The sequence below is a fragment of the Puma concolor genome, chromosome D2, assembly GCF_028749965.1.
Source record: "Puma concolor isolate L17-30 chromosome D2, mPumCon1.1.hap2, whole genome shotgun sequence".
In the NCBI taxonomy this organism is placed as follows: Eukaryota; Metazoa; Chordata; class Mammalia; order Carnivora; family Felidae; genus Puma; species Puma concolor.
Genome location: NC_141677.1, coordinates 88,389,541 through 88,410,618, shown reverse-complemented (window position 1 = coordinate 88,410,618; position 21,078 = coordinate 88,389,541). Strand labels below are relative to the sequence as shown.

At 60.7% G+C, this 21,078-nt stretch overlaps 1 protein-coding gene across 1 annotated transcript in view; it reads right to left on the bottom strand.

The window, feature by feature from the left end:
* The window catches only part of ADGRA1 (adhesion G protein-coupled receptor A1), a 35,827-nt gene extending 20,546 nt beyond the window's left edge, over window positions 1-15,281 (bottom strand). Inside the window, exons 1-4 of the mRNA XM_086681253.1 lie at window positions 14,867-15,281; window positions 14,045-14,246; window positions 6,536-6,663; window positions 4,853-4,976 (exon numbers count right to left, since the gene is read on the bottom strand). Of these exons, the coding sequence (XP_086537379.1) occupies window positions 4,853-4,976; window positions 6,536-6,663; window positions 14,045-14,246; window positions 14,867-15,066 (654 nt within the window). The 5' untranslated portion in view covers window positions 15,067-15,281. The remainder of the gene's footprint in view (window positions 1-4,852; window positions 4,977-6,535; window positions 6,664-14,044; window positions 14,247-14,866) is intronic.
* Window positions 15,282-21,078: the final 5,797 nt, after the last annotated feature.

Below are 21,078 nucleotides of genomic sequence, written 5' to 3'. Positions count from 1 at the left end.
GGCTCCTGCCTGGGCACTGGAGGTCACTGTCCACTTGGAAGTCACTGTCCACTAGGAGGAGACTGTCCACCTGGGGGTCACTGTCCACTTGGAGGTCACTGTCTCCTTGGAGGAGACTGTCCCCTTGGAGGAGACTGTCCACCTGGAGGTCACTGTCCACCTGGAGGAGACTGTCCACCTGGAGGTCACTGTCCACTTGCAGGAGACTGTCCACCTGGAGGTCACTGCCCACTTGGAGGTCACTGTTCACCTGTAGATCACTGTCCACCTGGAGGTCACTGTTCACCTGGAGGTCACTGTCCACTTGGAGGTCACTGTCTCCTTGGAGGAGACTGTCCCCTTGGAGGAGACTGTCCACCTGGAGGTCACTGTTCACCTGGAGGTCACTGTCCACTTGGAGGTCACTGTCTCCTTGGAGGAGACTGTCCCCTTGGAGGAGACTGTCCACCTGGAGGTCACTGCCCACTTGGAGGTCACTGTTCACCTGGAGGTCACTGTCCACCTGGAGGTCACTGTCCACTTGGAGGAGACTGTCCACCTGGAGGTCACTGTCCACTTGGAGGTCACTGTCCACCTGGAGGTCACTGTCCACCTGGAGGTCACTGTCTCCTTGGAGGAGACTGTCCACCTGGAGGTCACTGTCCACCTGGAGGTCACTGTTCACCTGGAGGTCACTGTCCACCTGGAGGTCACTGCCCACTTGGAGGTCACTGTCCACCTGGAGGTCACTGTCCACCTGGAGGTCACTGTCCCCTTGGAGGAGACTGTCCACCTGGAGGTCACTGCCCACTTGGAGGTCACTGTTCACCTGGAGGTCACTGTCCACCTGGAGGTCACTGTCCACTTGGAGGAGACTGTCCACCTGGAGGTCACTGTCCACTTGGAGGTCACTGTCCACCTGGAGGTCACTGTCCACCTGGAGGTCACTGTCTCCTTGGAGGAGACTGTCCACCTGGAGGTCACTGTCCACCTGGAGGTCACTGTTCACCTGGAGGTCACTGTCCACCTGGAGGTCACTGCCCACTTGGAGGTCACTGTCCACCTGGAGGTCACTGTCCACCTGGAGGTCACTGTCCCCTTGGAGGAGACTGTCCACCTGGAGGTCACTGCCCACTTGGAGGTCACTGTTCACCTGGAGGTCACTGTCCACCTGGAGGTCACTGTCCCCTTGGAGGAGACTGTCCACCTGGAGGTCACTGCCCACTTGGAGGCCACTGTTCACCTGTAGGTCACTGTCCACCTGGAGGTCACTGTCCACCTGGAGGTCACTGTCTCCTTGGAGGAGACTGTCCCCTTGGAGGAGACTGTCCACCTGGAGGTCACTGTCCACCTGGAGGTCACTGTTCACCTGGAGGTCACTGTCCACCTGGAGGTCACTGTCCACTTGGAGGAGACTGTCCACCTGGAGGTCACTGTCCACTTGGAGGTCACTGCCCACTTGGAGGTCACTGTTCACCTGGAGGTCACTGTCCACCTGGAGGTCACTGTCCCCTTGGAGGAGACTGTCCACCTGGAGGTCACTGCCCACTTGGAGGCCACTGTTCACCTGTAGGTCACTGTCCACCTGGAGGTCACTGTCCACCTGGAGGTCACTGTCTCCTTGGAGGAGACTGTCCCCTTGGAGGAGACTGTCCACCTGGAGGTCACTGTCCACCTGGAGGTCACTGTTCACCTGGAGGTCACTGTCCACCTGGAGGTCACTGTCCACTTGGAGGAGACTGTCCACCTGGAGGTCACTGTCCACTTGGAGGTCACTGTCCACCTGGAGGTCACTGTCCACCTGGAGGTCACTGTCTCCTTGGAGGAGACTGTCCACCTGGAGGTCACTGTCCACCTGGAGGTCACTGTTCACCTGGAGGTCACTGTCCACCTGGAGGTCACTGCCCACTTGGAGGTCACTGTCCACCTGGAGGTCACTGTCCACCTGGAAGTCACTGTCCCCTTGGAGGAGACTGTCCACCTGGAGGTCACTGCCCACTTGGAGGTCACTGTTCACCTGGAGGTCACTGTCCACCTGGAGGTCACTGTCCCCTTGGAGGAGACTGTCCACCTGGAGGTCACTGCCCACTTGGAGGCCACTGTTCACCTGTAGGTCACTGTCCACCTGGAGGTCACTGTCCACCTGGAGGTCACTGTCTCCTTGGAGGAGACTGTCCCCTTGGAGGAGACTGTCCACCTGGAGGTCACTGTCCACCTGGAGGTCACTGTTCACCTGGAGGTCACTGTCCACCTGGAGGTCACTGCCCACTTGGAGGTCACTGTCCACCTGGAGGTCACTGTCCACCTGGAGGTCACTGTTCACCTGGAGGTCACTGTCCACCTGGAGGTCACTGTCCACTTGGAGGAGACTGTCCACCTGGAGGTCACTGTCCACTTGGAGGTCACTGTCCACCTGGAGGTCACTGTCCACCTGGAGGTCACTGTCTCCTTGGAGGAGACTGTCCACCTGGAGGTCACTGTCCACCTGGAGGTCACTGTTCACCTGGAGGTCACTGTCCACCTGGAGGTCACTGCCCACTTGGAGGTCACTGTCCACCTGGAGGTCACTGTCCACCTGGAAGTCACTGTCCCCTTGGAGGAGACTGTCCACCTGGAGGTCACTGCCCACTTGGAGGTCACTGTTCACCTGGAGGTCACTGTCCACCTGGAGGTCACTGTCCCCTTGGAGGAGACTGTCCACCTGGAGGTCACTGCCCACTTGGAGGCCACTGTTCACCTGTAGGTCACTGTCCACCTGGAGGTCACTGTCCACCTGGAGGTCACTGTCTCCTTGGAGGAGACTGTCCCCTTGGAGGAGACTGTCCACCTGGAGGTCACTGTCCACCTGGAGGTCACTGTTCACCTGGAGGTCACTGTCCACCTGGAGGTCACTGCCCACTTGGAGGTCACTGTCCACCTGGAGGTCACTGTCCACCTGGAGGTCACTGTCCCCTTGGAGGAGACTGTCCACCTGGAGGTCACTGCCCACTTGGAGGTCACTGTTCACCTGGAGGTCACTGTCCACCTGGAGGTCACTGTCCCCTTGGAGGAGACTGTCCACCTGGAGGTCACTGCCCACTTGGAGGCCACTGTTCACCTGTAGGTCACTGTCCACCTGGAGGTCACTGTCCACCTGGAGGTCACTGTCTCCTTGGAGGAGACTGTCCCCTTGGAGGAGACTGTCCATCTGGAGGTCACTGTTCACCTGGAGGTCACTGTCCACCTGGAGGTCACTGTCCACTTGGAGGATACTGTCCACCTGGAGGTCACTGCCCACTTGGAGGTCACTGTCCACCTGGAGGTCACTGTTCACCTGGAGGTCACTGTCCACCTGGAGGATACTGTCCACCTGGAGGTCACTGCCCACTTGGAGGTCACTGTCCACCTGGAGGAGACTGTCCATTTGGAGGTCATTGTCCCCTTGGAGGAGACTGTCCCCTTGGAGGAGACTGTCCACCTGGACGAGACTGTCCACCTGCAAGTCACTGTCCACCTGGAGGTCACTGTCCACCTGGAGGTCACTGTTCACCTGGAGGTCACTGTCCACCTGGAGGATACTCTCCACCTGGAGGTCACTGCCCACTTGGAGGTCACTGTCCACCTGGAGGAGACTGTCCACTTGGAGGTCATTGTCCCCTTGGAGGAGACTGTCCCCTTGGAGGAGACTGTCCACCTGGAGGAGACTGTCCACCTGCAAGTCACTGTCCACCTGGAGGTCACTGTCCACTTGGAGGAGACTGGCCACCTGGAGGAAACTGTCCACCTGGAGGAGACTGTTCACCTGGAGGTCACTGTCCACTTGGAGGTCAATGTCTCCTTGGAGGAGACTGGCCACCTGGAGGTCACTATCCACCTGCAGCAGACTGTCCACCGGGAGGAGACTGTCTGCCTAAAGGTCATTGTCCACCTGCAGGTCACCATCCACCTGGAGGTTGATGTCCACTTGGAGGTCATTGTTCATGTAGAGGTTACCCTGCCCGTGGAGGCCACTGTTCACCTGGAGACCGCTGTCCACATCACAGGAAACTCTACCTGGAGATCGCTGTTCATTCTGGAGGTCACTGTCCACATAGAGGTGACTATCCACCTGGGCTGAGCTGGAGCCAGGAGCAAGGGGTCTGAGCGAGGCTCTGGAGGGCGGAGCCTACAGAGAGACTTGGGTGTGGGGCCGCCTGTCCTGGGCCAGGGCCGCACGGAGCAGCAGGAGGAAGCAGGTGCTGCTGGTGGGAAGGCCCCCTCCGAGCTCTGTCAGAACCAAAGGGCGCTTCCCCCCTCTGAAGGAAAAGTCAGGTGAGGCCATGGAGTGGAAAGAAGGCCCTCTGGTGACTTGTTCTCAACGCTGTGATGTTCAGAAGCCCCTACTCTACCTGAGACGGGAGCAGAGCCTCTCGGAGTGAGCTCCGTGTGGGGGGCGGGGCCTCTGCGGCCTGGACTCCCCAGCCACCTGCTCTGGTGCCAGAGCATACCTGGACGGCGGTGGCGGGAGGTGGCAGTTGGCCCCTTCTCTGTGCTCCTGACCTGGCCAGTCTCTGGGAGGCGGGAAGCTCCCGACCCTATTCCTGGGACCAGCGCCGTTTGCCGGACAGGAAGCGTCCAGTTCGCATGTGACCAGACGCCTCGGAGCCAGCTGGTCAAGCGAAAAGCAAAGTACCTGACACGATCCAGTGCTGAGCAGAAGAGTCAGCCTCACGTGGCAAAAAGGCTGTAATACAGGCGCCCTGCACGCTGAACTACTCCCTCCAGGAGACACATCTGAACACGTACTCAAGTGCTTTTTCATAAACAAGACAATTATCATACATTTCCCTTTTGGTAGGAGCGGTGATAAACACTTTAAGTTTTGTAGCAAAATGAGGGTGTGGATGGCACTCACCGCCTGGCACAGGATTGGGTATTTGGTGCGGTTCACGCCGCCGGCAAACACTGTGAAGGTCAGAGCCGCGTGAAAGCAGATGTTGAGGAGCGTGTGCCGGCCTTTCCGGCTGATCCGGATGGCACTGTGGGAGACGGAGATGTCCCATCAGGACCCAGCATGCAGAGTGAGGTGCACAGATCAGCCCTCTTCCCCAGTTGCCATGCTCCGTCCACGTGGGGACCGAGCTGAAGACCCCCAAGGTGTCACCGAAAGAGGCCGGGGGAGCCCACCCAAAGGACCAGATGGATGGGAACACACAGGGTGTGTGCGGCACCCTCAGTGTGTGGTTATTGGACGTTTTTGTGTTAAATCGACTTGGAATGCTAGACTGGAGGGTTTTGAGAAATCTCGAACCTGGTCATTGGACAGCTGCTAATACTGAAACCTGAGACTCTATGCCTTGTCTGGTCACAGAGCTAGAGGGTGGGACACACCTGGCCACACCTCCTGATTCCCAGGATGGAGTTCTTCCCTCTCTGAGCAGATGTCTGGTACCTCAAGAAGAGGGCATGACTGTGACTGACTGGAAGCAAGCCCCTGTAGTCTGTGGCCTAGGACCTTGCCTATGGCTGTGACCACCTCCATGACTTGGCCTCACCCCAGCTACAGCCATGGCAGAGATTACTCATCCTATTCTTACAGCTGTAATGGTGGCCACAGTTTCTCCATGGCCTTGGACATGCCCAACCCTCTCCCCATGATCATGGCCTCGGACATGCCCAACCCCCTCCCCATGATCATGGCCTCGGACATGCCCAACCCTCTCCCCATGATCATGGCCTCGGACATGCCCAACCCCCTCCCCATGATCATGGCCTCGGACATGCCCAACCCTCTCCCCATGATCATGGCCTCAGACATGCCCAAACCCCTCCCCATGATCATGGCCTCGGACATGCCCAACCCCCTCCCCATGATCATGGCCTCGGACATGCCCAACCCCCTCCCCATGATCATGGCCTCGGACATGCCCAACCCTCTCCCCATGATCATGGCCTCGGACATGCCCAACCCTCTCCCCATGATCATGGCTTTGGATATGCCCAACACTCTCCCCATGACTGTGGCCTTGGACACACCCAAGCCTCTTCTCATCACTGGTTATGCCCACAGTCTAGGCTTTGCTCATGACTTTGATTATGGGCTTGATCCTGACCATGGCAGAGACCCCTGCTCACATTTCACAGTGCATCTTCAAGTGATGCAGACACCCCCAGGTCATTTCCCCTCACAGGCAGAGGTGGCCAGGAAACCAGCTCAGAAGAAAGACAACTAGAGGCCCCCCTGCCCCGCCCCAGATTAAAAGGCACAACGCAAAGGTGTGTGAGGGTTCCGCGAGCTATGCTAACTTCCCAAGGCTGTGGGCTCTTGGAGCACCTGAACTGACCCTGGGCCACTGGAGGAAGTACCTATTTCACCCCTTTTGATAAGAACATAGGTGGCCCTGGGGGAGGCCTGGAGTGGAAGGGCATGGCTGTCCTTGAAAACTCAGCGGAGGATTTGGCCATGTCTGCCATGTAGGCAGGTGGTCGGTGAAGTACCTTCCAGGGACTTCTCACTACGTGGGGTGGGGAGGGTCTCGTTTTAGGCTTTGCATTTGAAGGTGGAAGCATGCAGTCTTGGTGCCGAGTGGGGCCTTACTTTTGGTGCACGACGTAAGTGATGACAGAGGCGAGGAGACAGAGCAGCATGACGGCGGTGCAGGCATACACCACGGGGTGCAGGAACTCCCCTGGGTCCTGGGGCAGGGAGAGCACGGTTTTCAAATCCTGGATAGAGCACAGAGCAGAACGAGTGGGCAACGTGGCGAGGAACTGTGCACCTGGCGGAGCCACCTGGCTCCCCCCAGGTCTGGCCTCTCCCCTGAAAGCGGTCGGAGGTGGCTCCTGAGTGGAGCGGAGGTTTGTGACGGGCGCCCCGCTTTCTCGGAGCGCGGCTGTCTCCCCAAACCTGCCCGCGCGAGGGTCTGGATGGATGGAGCCGTGCAGATGTCCCGCCTCACGCGCATCAAGATTCTGCTTTACGAGATCCCCCAGGAGAATTTTGTGTCAAGCGAGTCCCTGGAGCTGACTCAGGTCGGTGGAGGAAAAGCAGTTGCCGTGATGGGTCGGCAGGGCCCCGAGGCCCTCAGGAGAGCACCCGCTTGGCACGAGATTTACGCGCCGGGACCACGTTCCCAAAACTCCAGTAATAGGAAAAACGGCCGCAAAGCGCATGGTCACGTGGGCGGGTTTGCGCGGCCTGCGCTCCAAGCTCCAAAGCCCTGGAGGGGCCCCCAGTGCACAGACCCTCGTCTGCTGTGCGGGCTCCACGGGCTGGGAGTCAGGAGCCCTGGCCTCGTGCATCTTTGCCCTCTGCCCTCTGACCCCCCGAGCAACGCTCCAGACACTTCCTGTGTTGTAACTCGCAGCGTCACAGGGAAGCCCTGCTGTGGACTGCGCCAAGTCCCCGGAAGCACAGGCTGACATCCTTGTGCCCCATGTGACTAGTGGAGGCGGCTGTCACGGAGGTGACGGCCATCACAAGAGGTCATAGGGTGAGGCCTCGTTCTACAGGACCCACGTCCTTATAAGAGGGAGACTAGGACACGACCTGCCCAGAGGAAGGCCATTTGAGGACACAGCAGGAAGGCAGCCGTCTACTCGGCGGGCTATTTCTCATAGCCCTGTGACATCTGATCTTGAACTTCCAGGCTCCGGGACAGAGAGAAAGACAATTCTTTATTTTAACCTGCTCTGTCTGGGATGCTGGTTGCAGATCCCCTGGCCTCCCAAGGGGTTCTGGAGATGGACCCCCACTCCTTCCCAGGGCACTGGTTACCGCCTCCCTCCCCCTCCCACTCACCGGGCACTTTAAGGCCCCTCCCCAGCCCAGGGTGCTGGTTGTGTCCCCTCTGCCCCCTTCCCCAGGTCTTGACCCCTCAGCTCATGCTCTGAACCGCGGGCTCTACCAGCATGGCCTTGGTACTTGCCAGGCTTGGGGGGCAGGTGAGGGCAGGTGAGGGCTGTGACCATGGAGGCTGCCCCGGGGAACCCCGGGGAGACAGTGCTGAGCTGCCCAACTGTGAGGACAGGCTGTGGTCAGGGTGGGGAGTCAGCAGCCGTGCCCGTGGTGGATGTGCCCACCCTGGGCCATGTCTAGATGCGTGGTCAGCGCAGCGGGAGGTGACCGGTGCTCCTCCAGGAAGGCGCCCAGCCTGAGTCACGTGGGAAATCGAGAGAAAATCGTCCCTGCAGGGCCTTGGCCTCGCCATGGCCGGGAAGCTTCTGTGTCCAAGAGCTCAACCTGCTTCATTTCCTGGGGGATAATTTCTTGTCAGTCCAGCTGAGATGAGGCCCTGGCCAGCCGGGGGACAGCCGAAGGGCCACCCTGGTGTCCAGCCATGGCCTCTGTCCCCTTATCTGCTCCTGCCAGGGACTTTTCCAAGGAGGTCTCTCTGCTGCCATGATGATAGCAGATGGGATCCTGTCACCAGGGAAAAGGTTCCAAGTGACCTGGACACGACCCAGACTCCTCCCTGTCTGGTCACTGAGGGATCTAGCTGACTACCAGAGCCGGAAGTAGCACCCCTGGCCCAGCAGATGACCCGATGTAACCGAAGGAGGGGCACTGTGTCACTCGGCAGGCCGTGGGCTGGACACTGTGGTGATCCCCTTATGGTCCTGACTGTCCTTCGGCCAGGAAGCCTGAAGGGCAGGTGTGGACGTGCACAGAACACCGAGGACTCCTGTCGGGATGACTGGGGTTTCAGCAGGACCCGTGCTGCACATGTGGCCCCAATTCCCATGAAATTTCGAGCCCAGGAGGAGAGACAGCCAAGGAGGCCGGCCTCAAGGTGACAGGGTTCCAGGGCCCTCTTGGGGAAGTGAGTGTCCTGCCTGATGCAGCTGACCAGGCCCCACCCCCCCCCCAACACCGAGGCTCAGCCCCGGGGGGAGGGTCTGCGGCCTGGGTTCCTGCAGGGCTACCCACCCTGGCCACTAACCCATGGCTAATGGAGGCTTCCTCCTAAGGTACACACGTCAGGCAGGCCTCGATGGCTGGGGCGGGCACCTGCTGGGCCCTCCATCCTGCAACACAGAACTTCTGTCCGTGTGAGGACAGGTTTCTGTGACGTGGGACTTAATTGCCTGTTGCTGAAGAAAGAACAGGTGTTTTTTGTTTTTAATTTTTTAATGTTTTTATTTATTTTTGAGAGAGAGAGAGACAGAGCATGAGTGGGGGAGGGGCACAGAGCGAGGGAGACACAGTATCCGAAGCAGCTCGGGGCTGTGAGCTGTCAGCACAGACGCGGGGCTCGAACTCATGAACCGTGAGATCATGGCCTGAGCCGAAGTAGGACACCCAACTGACTCAGCCACCCAGGCCCCCCAAGAGTAAGTGTTTTATAAGAAAGGTGGAGCGGGGCCGGGGCGTCCCAGCTGAACGGGCCTGCTGGGCTCCTGTTGGTGTCCCGCTCCACTGGAAGCGCTCACACACCCAGCATCCCAAGTTCTGGAGCGCTTGCCGTGCGTGATGGTGGGAAGGGCGCGCCCTGTGGGGCTCCGGAGAGCCCCAAGGGTTTGACACTTGTCACAGGCGGCCGGCGCCAGCTTCCAGCCAATGGAAAATCACTGCAAAAGTCGAGGAAAGCAAGTTTCTGTGGTCAAATCCTGATATCAGATGATCTTCTCACTGTCCATTTCTTCTGAGAGTTGGACGCTGCTGACAGGTGTGGAGCGGGCCCGGCAGGCTCTTCGCAAGTCAGGCCTGATCGCGTCCCAGAGACGTGCCCGGGCCCTCGTGTGCATAATTAGTTCTTTTCACAAAGATGATGGCTTTTAACCTGGTGTCTAAAAAACACTGGCACTTCTCTTGGAGCCCCCTGGCTGCTGGGACCGGGTTCCTGTGCACATAATGTGAGCAAGCTGCTGGTGGAGCCCAACCCAAGCATGTTTTCTCACCAGTGTGCTCGGCACGCCTCGGGCTGAGGCCTGGGGTGGGCCCACACCTCTGGGGACTCACAGTCCCTTCGTGCCCTGTCTTGGGGCTCCGTCACCACTCCCCCAGAGACCACCGCCTTCCTGCCGTGTTCGCAGCCCTGACTCTTGGTTGGAGGTGGGGGCAGGGACGGCGGGAGAGGAAGGCAAAGTCTGCAGCGACGCCTGGTGCCCTGCGTCCCCGCCCTGCATGTGTGCCCAGGGTTGGAGAAGTGCGTCCGGTGGCCAGGACCCTCATCACAGAGCTTACGTTCGAGCGCATCCTACCCGCCAAGTCTTATCCACACACACTTCATGCTGAGCCAGGGGAAATGAGACCACCGCTCCCGCCACAGGCAAACGCGTCGGGAGGTCAGTTCGAGACACAGCGTGTCCCGATTGCGGCGCCCGGGCCAGCTCACGCACGGCCGAGGTCACCCTGCTTCAGGGATGCGTTCCCATCCGAGGGCCTGGCTTTGAGCGAGGCAGCAAGGGAGGCTTCTGATCCCAGAAGAGCGGTGCCAAGTGAGTTGTAGCGGAAACAGAGCCTCCCTTCCTTTCGGCTTCTACTTTCTTCCTGCAAGTTAGTGACCAAGGGTGCCTTCTACATTTTTAGAGATGACGCTTAAAAGTCAAAGCAGAGGGGCGCCTGGGTGGCGCAGTCGGTTAAGCGTCCGACTTCAGCCAGGTCACGATCTCGCGGTCCGTGAGTTCGAGCCCCGCGTCGGGCTCTGGGCTGACGGCTCAGAGCCTGGAGCCTGTTTCCGATTCTGTGTCTCCCTCTCTCTCTGCCCCTCCCCCGTTCATGCTCTGTCTCTCTCTGTCCCAAAAATAAATAAACGTTGAAAAAAAAAAATTAAAAAAAAAAAAGTCAAAGCAGGGAAGGCAAAAGGGAGACACTATTTTATATTTTAGGGTTCACACATGCACAGGTTCCTCCCGGAGGGCCCGCGCTGCAAGTGTCCCACGGACAAAATCCTCGTGGTGTGCGGGGCTGACTCCCCGGGACACGTCCCTCCGGGGCCCTTCAGACCAGAACGGACCTCACGCCCGAGAGGCTGGGCTCAGTCCAGACAGCCGCTCCCACCGCTGTGGCCCCCAGCCCGCTGTCCCTGCTCACTGCTCTGCCTTTACAAGCTGCGTGGCCATGTCTCTCCTTCTGGGAAACCGAGGCTCCATCGTCCCACGGGCTGGCCTGTGTCCTCCGTGGAGCCTGGAGGCACAGAGCCCTGGTCTGGGGTTTGCGGGCATTTCCCCTGGTCCTGAGGCTTACCCTCCTTTTATGCTTTATTATTATTTTAGTTGGGTGTGTCTTTTGGTATGTTTTGCAAATAAATCACCTAGATGTTAAGAGAGACAGGAAGGAAGGAGGAGGGAGGTCTTAAGTCAGGGGCCAGCTGCGGGGCGCAGGGAAGGGGCTCTTCTCCCCAGGAGGCGCAGACCCTCCTCGCCGTCCTCTCTGCCTCTGCTCTGTACCGACCGAGACTGATCTCGCTGTTAGCCCCCAACGCCCCTTGTCTGAGTTTTTAATGATCACTGTATCTTATTGGTCCGTCCATGGCAGCGTCCCGGAGGGACGCAGAGGCAAAAGGTAAGTAATTTATTCCTCTGGAGCACAAATTATCCTCACTGGACGTCACATTTGTACAGCTGGTGGGTGTTTCTCTCACACTTTCCCCGTGTGGGAAATATGGCACAGGGACTGCGCCGGTCCCTGCCCCTCAGGCCTCTACGTCCATGGTCTTTTCAGGGGTTTTAATTCCATTGTTGCTTTTTCAAATGTGGGGTGCTGATGTGCAGAAAAGGGGTGTCCTGTGTCTTTGGGACTCCTCTGCTCCAAGCAGAGCTGGGGGCAGGCCTGGCTTCTCACCCTGTCCTGGCTTCCAGCCCCTGCTGGACGTGACAAAGGATAGTCTGATGACACTGCGGTCAGCCCTGAATTCAGGGCGAGTGCGAGCTCCGTGGGGTCCTTGGCAGCCGCTGGCACCTGCTGGGTCTGGGTCATACCAAAGTGAAGCCACTGAAGGGGGGGTCTCTGCCTCTTGGGCTCAACATTAGTGAGCGGATGGACCTGTCCTCTGAGGTCCCCTTGATGTCCCAGTGATCAGAGGAGTCCCCACGACGCCTTGTCAGCCACGGGGGGTGTGGCCGGGAAGGCAGAGCTTGTGCAAAATGAACGTGGCCTCCCTCACAGCGACCACGCCGCTCCTCGGGTGAACCACGAGACCTACGCTGTGAAAGGAAACAGGAAGAAAGCGACAACTTCGGACAACCTCTTACTCCCTTCCAAGATGCCACCGAGCTTTGGGGAGGAAACTGTGCGGATCACAGAAGGCCACGGGGTGCAAAGCAATGCCTGTCTGGCAGCTGCTCGGACGTGAATACCAACAGGGCCACTGTCCACACCTGTCCCGTTTGCTAACAGCCATGCTGGTGGCCTGTGTCCTGCAGGCCCCACAGGGGAGCGTCCGGGCTGCCTGTGCCTTCACGGTCCCACCGGCACACTGACAGCAGACGGGGCGCCTGTCCAGGAGGGAGGACAGAGCCTCAGTGTAACGCAGGCGTCAGCGTGGCCCCCGAAGCGCTTCCGCAAGACCGTGCGTCTTAACGCTCAGGAGCCAGAAAGCGGGTGGCTGGCCTCGGTGTCAGGGAAGCGGACCGCCAGCCCGGGCACACGTCTGGCTGGTGGTGTGAGTGCAGCAGTGTGGGCGGGCAGGGGCGGGCCACCCTGCTGGCCACAGCCTCTGGTCTTCCTTGTGCCCTGGGCCCCTGGGGTGAAGCCACGCAGGTGTCCACACTACAGTCTCAGGGACACACGCAGGGAAGCATTTGCAGCAGAGCGGCCCCCACGCTGGGCTGGGCTCTCCATTTCTTCTGGAGACTCTCCAGTGTAAACGTTATTTGTTAAGAATCAAAGCCCAACGAACTGCGGAGATCCTAAACCCTCCGGGCAAGTGTAACCCGCCAGTTTTCACTGTCCTGGGCTGGCCAGTGTCCAGCGTCTGGGACCAGAACACAGTCACTGGGGACTGAAGGCAGAGTATAGACGGGACGCAGAGTGGACATGGGGAGGGTCACACAGCGGTGCTCGGAGAGGCCAGGGAAGCTGCTGCAAGGTCCCCCCCCCCCCCCCCCCCCCCCCGCCCCCCCAGCCTCCTGCAACACCTCTGAGCTCACCCTTTGTCTGCAAATGACAGGTTCCATTTGCAAATAAGGCTCTAACCTGAGGGTGAAAAGCTGGAAAAATGCCAAGGGGGGGCAGCCCTGTTTGGCAAGGCACCCTGGGTCCCCTAAAAAGCTGGGGCCCCGGCCAGGCCGGCAGCCTCCCCAGGAGTGGTGAGCCTGGACGCACAACCTCTAGGCTGCCTGTCACCCTCCCGGCCGGCGAGGCTTGGAGCAGTGGCATGCACAATGCTGAGTCTTGGCCACAAGCCCGACCTTGTTTGGGCGTCTCGAGCAGAACAGGAAGGAAACGAACAAGTGACTCAGACAGACCCCCCACCCCCCCCCCCATGAAGCAGACAATCGGTGTGCATTTGAGTCATTGCTGGCGTCCGAGCCACGGCTGCTGCCGGCCACGTGTCCTGTGGCTATCGGCATTCCCTGCACGCGCTGGGCCCTCCACCACCGTCCTTCACAAACACACACAATGCATTATTTACCCGGCCACCAGCCTTCCCGGAACGCAAGCCGGCAGCGACCATATCCAGGCTGCACGAGCCTCCGGGACGAGTCCCCTCATGGCCCTGCCCACAGCAGCCGTGCCCCCTTTTCTGGTGACAGAGGCGTCCTGCCCCCGTCTGCTCTACGTGCTTCTGAAGCCCACCCACGTCTCCCTGCCGTGCAGCCCACTTTCTGATGGGAAGGGGCTGGCGGAGCTGCCCTGGGAGCGCTGCACACGACGGCCTCGGACAGGAGGGGCAGTGACCCCGGCCAGGGGCCAGGGAAGGCCTCCCCGGTCCTGCACCCGAGCCCTGGGGGAGGGACCCAGGGCCGTATCTCCTCCCATGATTAAATGGCTCCACATTGCAGCATGCCTGCCACTAATTAGTATGATCGACGCCGAGCAAGTCCACAGCAGAGCAGCCGGCGGGCAGCCCTGGACACCGGGGCCCGATGCTGCTAACTGGCCACGTGGTAACTCCACGGACAGGGGTGGCCGGGCCCCGCTGCCCGGGGGGCGCGTACTCACCATGAGCCCTGAGAAGCTCCTGCAGCCAGAGTGCAGACGGAGCGGGGTCGCCGTTGAGCCGATTATGTGGCACCCTCCTCCCCGCCGGCCTCCATGGCCGTCCCGAAGGTCAAGGTCCCACACAGTGGCTGTGGGGTCCAGCCCGGGGCCAGGGGCCTCAGGGCGACGGTGGGGCGGGTGAGGGTCACGAGGTTGTCCCCATCTGTGAAGACAGGGCACGGTTAGGGCAGGGCGGAGGGTCCCTGGGGCCTCAGCCAGGCGTCGCGCGCCCCCCCCCCCCCCCCATGGCCATCCCACCCGGCCGGCCGGTCGGAGCGTCGGGCCGGGGGCTGCATCGCCAGGGGCACGCGGGGGGCCTGCTGTGTCTGCCGGGCTCTGGTGGGGGGCTCAGGAGCCGCAGGGACCTCGGGCAGCCCTCCCGGGGCACTGCCTTCCCCACGTTGGGAGCCGGCCTCGGCTCGCCGGCCAGCACACGCAGCTCGGCCCCGAAACATGTCTGTCAGCTTAAGTCAGGGAACTGAAGAAGCCTCGACTCGCCGTCCCCACGATCGGCCAGCCCCGGGCCGGCAGACACAGGGGCCGGCGTCGCCCCCCAGACGCGCCATCTCGGTGGTGGCTCCGCGCCTTCCGCGGAACCCAAAGTTATACAGCATCTGCATCCGGAACAGCAGGAGCCGCCCCAGCCCGCTCGGCGCTGATGCCCGAGCAACGGCTGGGGGAGTGGACGCCGTGGCCGGAGGGTTCCGACCCTGCCCGCCGCGCTGCCTCCCTGCCCGGGCCCACCCGCCACGCAGCCCCGGGAAACGCAGCCCAACTTCTCACCTATTCAGGCAGAGGCAGCAGGAGCCCCGGCGCTGCGCCGCGCGGTGCCGACGGGCTGTGGCGAGTTCTCTGTGCCGGGGAGCAGTTTTCCATTCCGAGCTAGCAAGTGGAGTTATCAACAGATTGCAAGACTGCAGCCCGGCCACGGCGCCACGGGCACTGCACCGAGAGAGTGAGTCAGAGCCAGGACCCGCAGACATTCAATGCAATTCTCCGCGGGTGGCTTCCAGAGCTCCGCGTGGGGACCGCCAGCCGCCTCTGCGCCTGCTTCGGAGGGCGGGCGACAGCCGGGCACGGGGACCGGGCCGGGAAGCAGGAGCCGTAACCATGGGGATGGGGGAGGCGCTGATGGCGCTGGGCGGGCTGTGGCCCGGCTCCCTGCGGCAGGGCAGAATGGTTCTTCCCAGCCCCGCCGGCCGCCCGGCACACTGCAGAGCCGATTTAAAGGGACAACCGGCCAGGTTTTGCCTCCGCTTCCAACAGAATCGGACAACTCACATTAAAGCACTTCCCTGAAAGGAGGCAGAAGGAGGACTGGATGATTTCACTTTATTTTTAAAGAAAATCCTTGTCCATTGAAGGCTCCAGGAACAGAAATGTGAGCAAGAAACCAGAGTTCAGAGGAATTCTCATAGTCCTTGTATTAAAATATTCCACATCCAAATTGCCTGCCGGTGTGGGTGGGCCGTGGCCTTGCACAGAGAGGCCCCCGCCCCATCCAGGGTCCTGGCCCAGCCCCCCGTCGGGCCGGGTGCTGGGGGGTGGAGGACAGGTGGGACCCGGGGACGAGGGTGGGCTTTGCAGCCAGCACGACCCCTGTGAGGGCTTCTGGCTCTGTGCCCCCAGTCAGGTGCGGCTGGGGGGCCTGGGGACTGTGCTCGGCAGACACGTGTGAGCTTGGGGGAGGCCCACGCTCTTCCCTCCCGGCTGGAAGGTCAGGACACTGGTGCCTGCTCGGGAGAGCCCCCCCCCAATTCTGGAGGGCCTGGGCCTGGACTCCGGGGCATCACTAGGATTCACGACTTTCTCAGCTCGTGGCCCTTGCCTCTGGGGGCTGTGTTCCCCATGCTTCTCTGTGGGACGCAGTGATGAGGCCTCGGATTTGGACAAGGAATGTGAAACCCAGAGGGGTGAAGAGTGTGCGGCAATGTGGGTGTCCGCCCCCAAGCCCTGACCCGCCCCAGCTTTCCTGGATTGCTCCCCTGGGGGTGGGGGGCCCCGGCTTTTGTTCTGGACAAGTGGGGCAAGGAGGAAGGCGGGAAAGCCTGCTGTGAGCTCAGGGTTCAGCCCAGACTGCTGGGCGGCCCCATGGGGCTTGTCCACCTGTCGATCCCTCCACAAAGACCGTCCACGTTCAGGGCATGACATGAACACGGGCCAATCCCTCACCAGGGCTCCCAGCCCGGAGATGGCAGAAGGGTGGTGGGAAGGGCACAGAGGAGGGGCATTGCTGGCGGCCGCCGGCAGTCTCTTGCTCTGTGCACAGCCTTGTGCTCCGTCCCAAGAGCCTGTGATTTGCCCTGGCCTCAGAGCAGAGGCGGTAGGACCAGAACCAGGGCCTCCTGAATCCCAAAAAGGCAGCTTCTGGGAGAACTTACAGAAGAGGCTATTGGGAGGCAGAGGACCGGGCCAGCCCAGCCCTGGATGCCCCCAGCAGCCCCTCTAGTCAGGCCTCAGTGCTGCCCTCGAAGGGCACGTCCAGACCCTGCACTCTGTGGCCTGCATCCAGGGGGCCACACCCAGACTCCACACCTGGGTGCAGGTGGGGTGTCCCTCTGGAATCGCTGGGCTGCCCCACACTGAGGGCTGTCGGAGGAGCCTCATCGGAGGGCCTCTGGCTTTGTGAGGGGCACCGCTACCCCCACCCGCCCACACCTGCCCTGCCATCGCCCCTCTGGGTGCCCGGTGCACAGCCTCAGGACTGCACACGGCAGGACATCTGTTACGGACCCAGGCCTGGGGCAGCAGGTGGGGGCGGGGCACGGCATCCCCTCACACATGCCAGAGGCCATCTGTACCCAGCACAGGGCAGCACAGCTGTGAGATGGGGAAACAGGGGCACCAGCGGTCAGACTCCCTTTGCTGTCGTTCCATGGAGCCTGCCTGGTTGTCCCCCTGCCCCCCCGCCCCCGGAGAGTCAGGGACTGTGGGTCCAGGGCTCAGTGTGACCGGCCATCGTGGAGAGCCTCAGATCTTCTCTCTAATGAGAACAAGGAGGGACCCTGCTCGATATGGCTGCACGGAAGTCATGGCACCATGCTTGCTCGGGAGGGACGTGCCCCCATGTTGCTCTTGGGGCCTCAGAGGATCGGGGCCACAGAGACAGTTGTCACATACTTCTCATCGCTCCCAGCGCACCAAAGGCTCTGAGCGAAACAAGTGTTCTAGGGCTCAGGCCTTCTTACGGCACCAGGCACTCGCTTCTGATACTTGCAGGGGGGCGGGGGGGCGTGTCTCAGTTCTTTCCAGGACCAGCGTCTCCGCAGGGAGCTCTTGGCTCCGCTTCCTGCAGGAAGGCCAGGGTTCTGGCACATTCTGAGTTCAGGCCTCTGTACAGAAGGGCTCACCGCAGGCGTGGGTCTGCGCTCTGTCCGCGTGGGAGGCAACACTGACCTCTGGACGTCCAGCCCTGACCTCCTATCCGCTGCCTGAGCTGTTCGTTCCACTGAGAGTGGTTTCCTTCGTCTGGGGAAAGTTGTTTCTGACTCAGAGGTGGACGGCTGGGGCTTTCTGTGCAGGACAGCACGGCGGCCTGCTCAGGCCCCGCGTGGGACTTCCAACTAGGGGTTTGCCTAGTCAGGGAGTGTAGCCCCAGGGGGCCGAGTCCGCCCTGCTGCTCGGATCGAGCTGGCTGGATGCTTCTGCCGTGCTGAACGGCCAGTGTCCAGTGTCCTGGGTCCCTACGACCAGGGCACGTGCTTGGTGGGTGGCCTTTCTCTGCACCTGCCGGCTTCCGGAACCGGCAGCCATTCACGGGAGAGGAGGAAACAGTCTGAGGAGGACGGTGGGGCCGCCTCAAGACCAGCCTCACAGTGGATGGAATCGAAGGGTGACGGACGGCTGGGGGTGTCAGCACGGTGACGGAGCCAGTACAGAGGGGCTCGGGGAAACTCCGGTGCTGACTTCCCTCTGTCCGTGGGGAGCGCCAGCTCAGGTGGCTAGAATGGCTCAGGCCAGACTTGCCTCCTCTCAGAACATTTTGGGGACTTTTGCGGGTACCCGCTTTCCAGCCACCGCAAGGGTCCTGGGACCCTGAAAGCAGAAGCCCACGGTTGCTGGAGACGTGCTTCCGGGTGAGAGCGCAGCCTGGCCCTGGGGGGTGCAGGACGCGGGCTCTCGGCGCACTTAGCATCCGAGGCTCACGAAGCGGAATCAAAACCGGCTCTCCCGTTGCCGTGGCAACCAGCCCCGCCCCCTCAGGCGTCAGTTTGCATCTGTGCAGACCATTTCTCACAAAGATTTGCCTCAACAGATTCATTCTGCCCTGAAGTGGAGCCTAGTTTGAGACCCAAACGATGAAACTAACAAACTTGTCGAGCTCCCAGGAGGAGTCAGGCCGCTGCCCAAGGCCACGGGGAGGTCACAGGGAGGCCACGGGGCGTTTCGTGCTACCTCCCATCTACCAGACCACTCGCAGTCTGTGGAAGTGTTTTCAGGGTTCACCTCTGGAAGGTGTCCTGCGGGGTCGGGCTCCAGCGTGGGGGCAGTCTGAGCAGGGCCCCCCCCAGGGCTCCTTGGGCCCCAGCCCCTTGCAGACTCTGGGGGGCAGGCGGTGGGGGGGCACGCAGCACCCCCAGGTTGCTCTTGTGTGTTTAGTCTCGTCTCCCTCAAATCGCATTTTCTGCCCCTTCTTAGTCTTCTGACCCCAGGGGTAGGACACACAGCAGCCACATGGGCACCACCCAGGGGTGCTGTCCGTGACCAGGAACTCAGGGAGCCGCACCCACACCTCCTGGGCTCGACGGTGGCCCAGAACCCCAGCCACAGGCACGGGGCGAGTCTGCTGGGGGGAACTTCGCACGCAGCAGTGCGTTCGTAGGGTGAGAGCTGGTCACCTGGGGGTCGGGGCCGCCAGGAGGGGCGGCAGGGCACCAGCCCGGAGTTGGCTCCGTGGAGACGGGAGGGTGTGTGTCTCCTGCAGACGTGCGGCCGTCCTAACCAGGGCCTGTGTGTGGGCTTTTCCCGGTCAGACCACTGCTTCCCGCCCAGCTGGCGTCGCGGCTGCACACGGGACCAAGACAGAAGCGGGAACACCCAGGGCTCCGATGGTTTTACACCAGGACTAGTCCAGTTTCCAGACCTGAACAGTTAACCAGAAGTTAGTGCTTCCTGAAGGCTGTGGGCCGGCTGGGACGGGGGCCGGTGTCTTGGGGCCCGACACTCTCTGTGGGCCCAGGTTCCCATCTGGGGCCCCTGTGGGTGGGGTGGCTCCGGGGGTCCCCTTCTACGAGGGCCGTTCCCTGCAGCCCCGTTCAGGGTGGCAGACGCAGGCGGAGCTCGGGGTCCTGCTCAGAGGAGCCTGGGAGTCCTGCCCCCTCGCACGTGCCCTCCGTCCAGCACCCGCATCTACTGCCGTGACTTGTCACCCCCTGGTGCCCTGTGTCTGTGAGGGTCAGGCCCAGAGCAGTCCGTGCAGCGCCCGAGGGGATGTGTCTGTGCTGTGCGGGGTGCAGCCTCTTCCTGGCGACCGGCCCGGGAGATCAGCCACCGAGGAGCCCTCGACCCAGCTCCAGCCTCTTGGCCCCGCCGTCTGACCTGCTTGGCCTGCACCGGTCCTGGGGGCACGTGGCCCTGCCAGGCTGCCGGTCCAACACGGCCCGGCTCAGCCCGGCCTCGCCAGCCTCCTCCTCGCTGCTGCCTGGTGCCTCCTGCCAAGGCTTCTTGCGCTTGGGCCAAAGCAATTTTACCAGATTAGACGTGGTCAGAAGCAAGTTGTTCCGCCTGGCAGTTCTGTTAAAATAATGATTTGTCTGAAAATTAATATTCCCGAGTCACTGGTTCTCTGGTATTAGCGGTTTTGGCACACCACGAGACAGTCTTCTAGTGCTTGATATCTTGAAGCATTTCTTCCTCTCCTTTTAAAATATCCTTGAGCATAAAAATAATCTTTATTTTTAATTTCCAACAGTTTGTCAGCCAGATATTCTTGCTTTAAGCTGTTGGAACAGCAGAGGTTTGGGACGATCTGGGCACCTAAGAGCGGGGCAGGATTGGAATAACACCTCACAGTGAGGCACGGAGTGTGCATACGTGTGCACGTGTGTGCAACAGTGTGCGTGTGCAGGTGCCTGTGCAGTGAGACGGCCGAGAGCACCGTGGGGCACTGGTACCGGTGCCCGAGGCCGGGCAGGGTGATGAGTGTTGGTCACCTTATTGTTTTGGATCCATATTTTCAGAAATTACCTTCTTGAGTCTATGTAGGTTCTTTTGGTAAAGAAAACCCCCAACAAAATCAGTGTAAACAATAACAAACGACATGATGTTTTTATAGTTGTAACACTTAGATTTTTTCAATTAGCTCCTTATTGTGATCATTTGGTCGGCTCCACTGTTTGCCTAGATCACAAAGCAGGATAGGAGACATAACTAAAATTAATTCTATACACACCAACCCCCCCACAAGGGATGAGTAGAAGGCAAACATTGTGGAACAAAGGCGGAAAACCACTGGAATCCTGAGGAAGAACTCATGAATATAGTGAACATTTACCCAAACACACTCCTACAGGAGGCAGGGCTTGGCGCTCTTGGATCCGTGCCCCGCGGGGTCTCTGATGACACCAACGTGCAACGGACCGCGTGCAGGACAGCGGGCACCGTGAAGACGGGAGCAAGGGTGGCCTTGCCGGAAACTCGCAGGCTTCCTGGGAACCGCGTCTGCTCGGGGACGGAACCACAGAGTCAATGCCGAGCCCCAGGTCACGCTCGTGCTCCAACGCACCTGTCGCGGCCGGGCGCCCGTGGCTCTGGCTGTGCTGCTAGGCGGCGCTGGTTTCCCCCAAACTGGGAGTCCTTCTTTCCCAAGGGGGCTTGCCTCTCTGGCTCCCGGAAGTCTGTAAAGGCTCAGACCCTCATTAATCTCACAGTGCGTTTCACAGACAGTTATGTGACCGGTAAGCCCAGATGTTCTACGTCTTCCCGATAGAGCAGCAGGAGAAGGAAAAACTCGGGAAAACGTCGGTGAGCGGGAGATGGGTGGAGGAAGTGGAAGG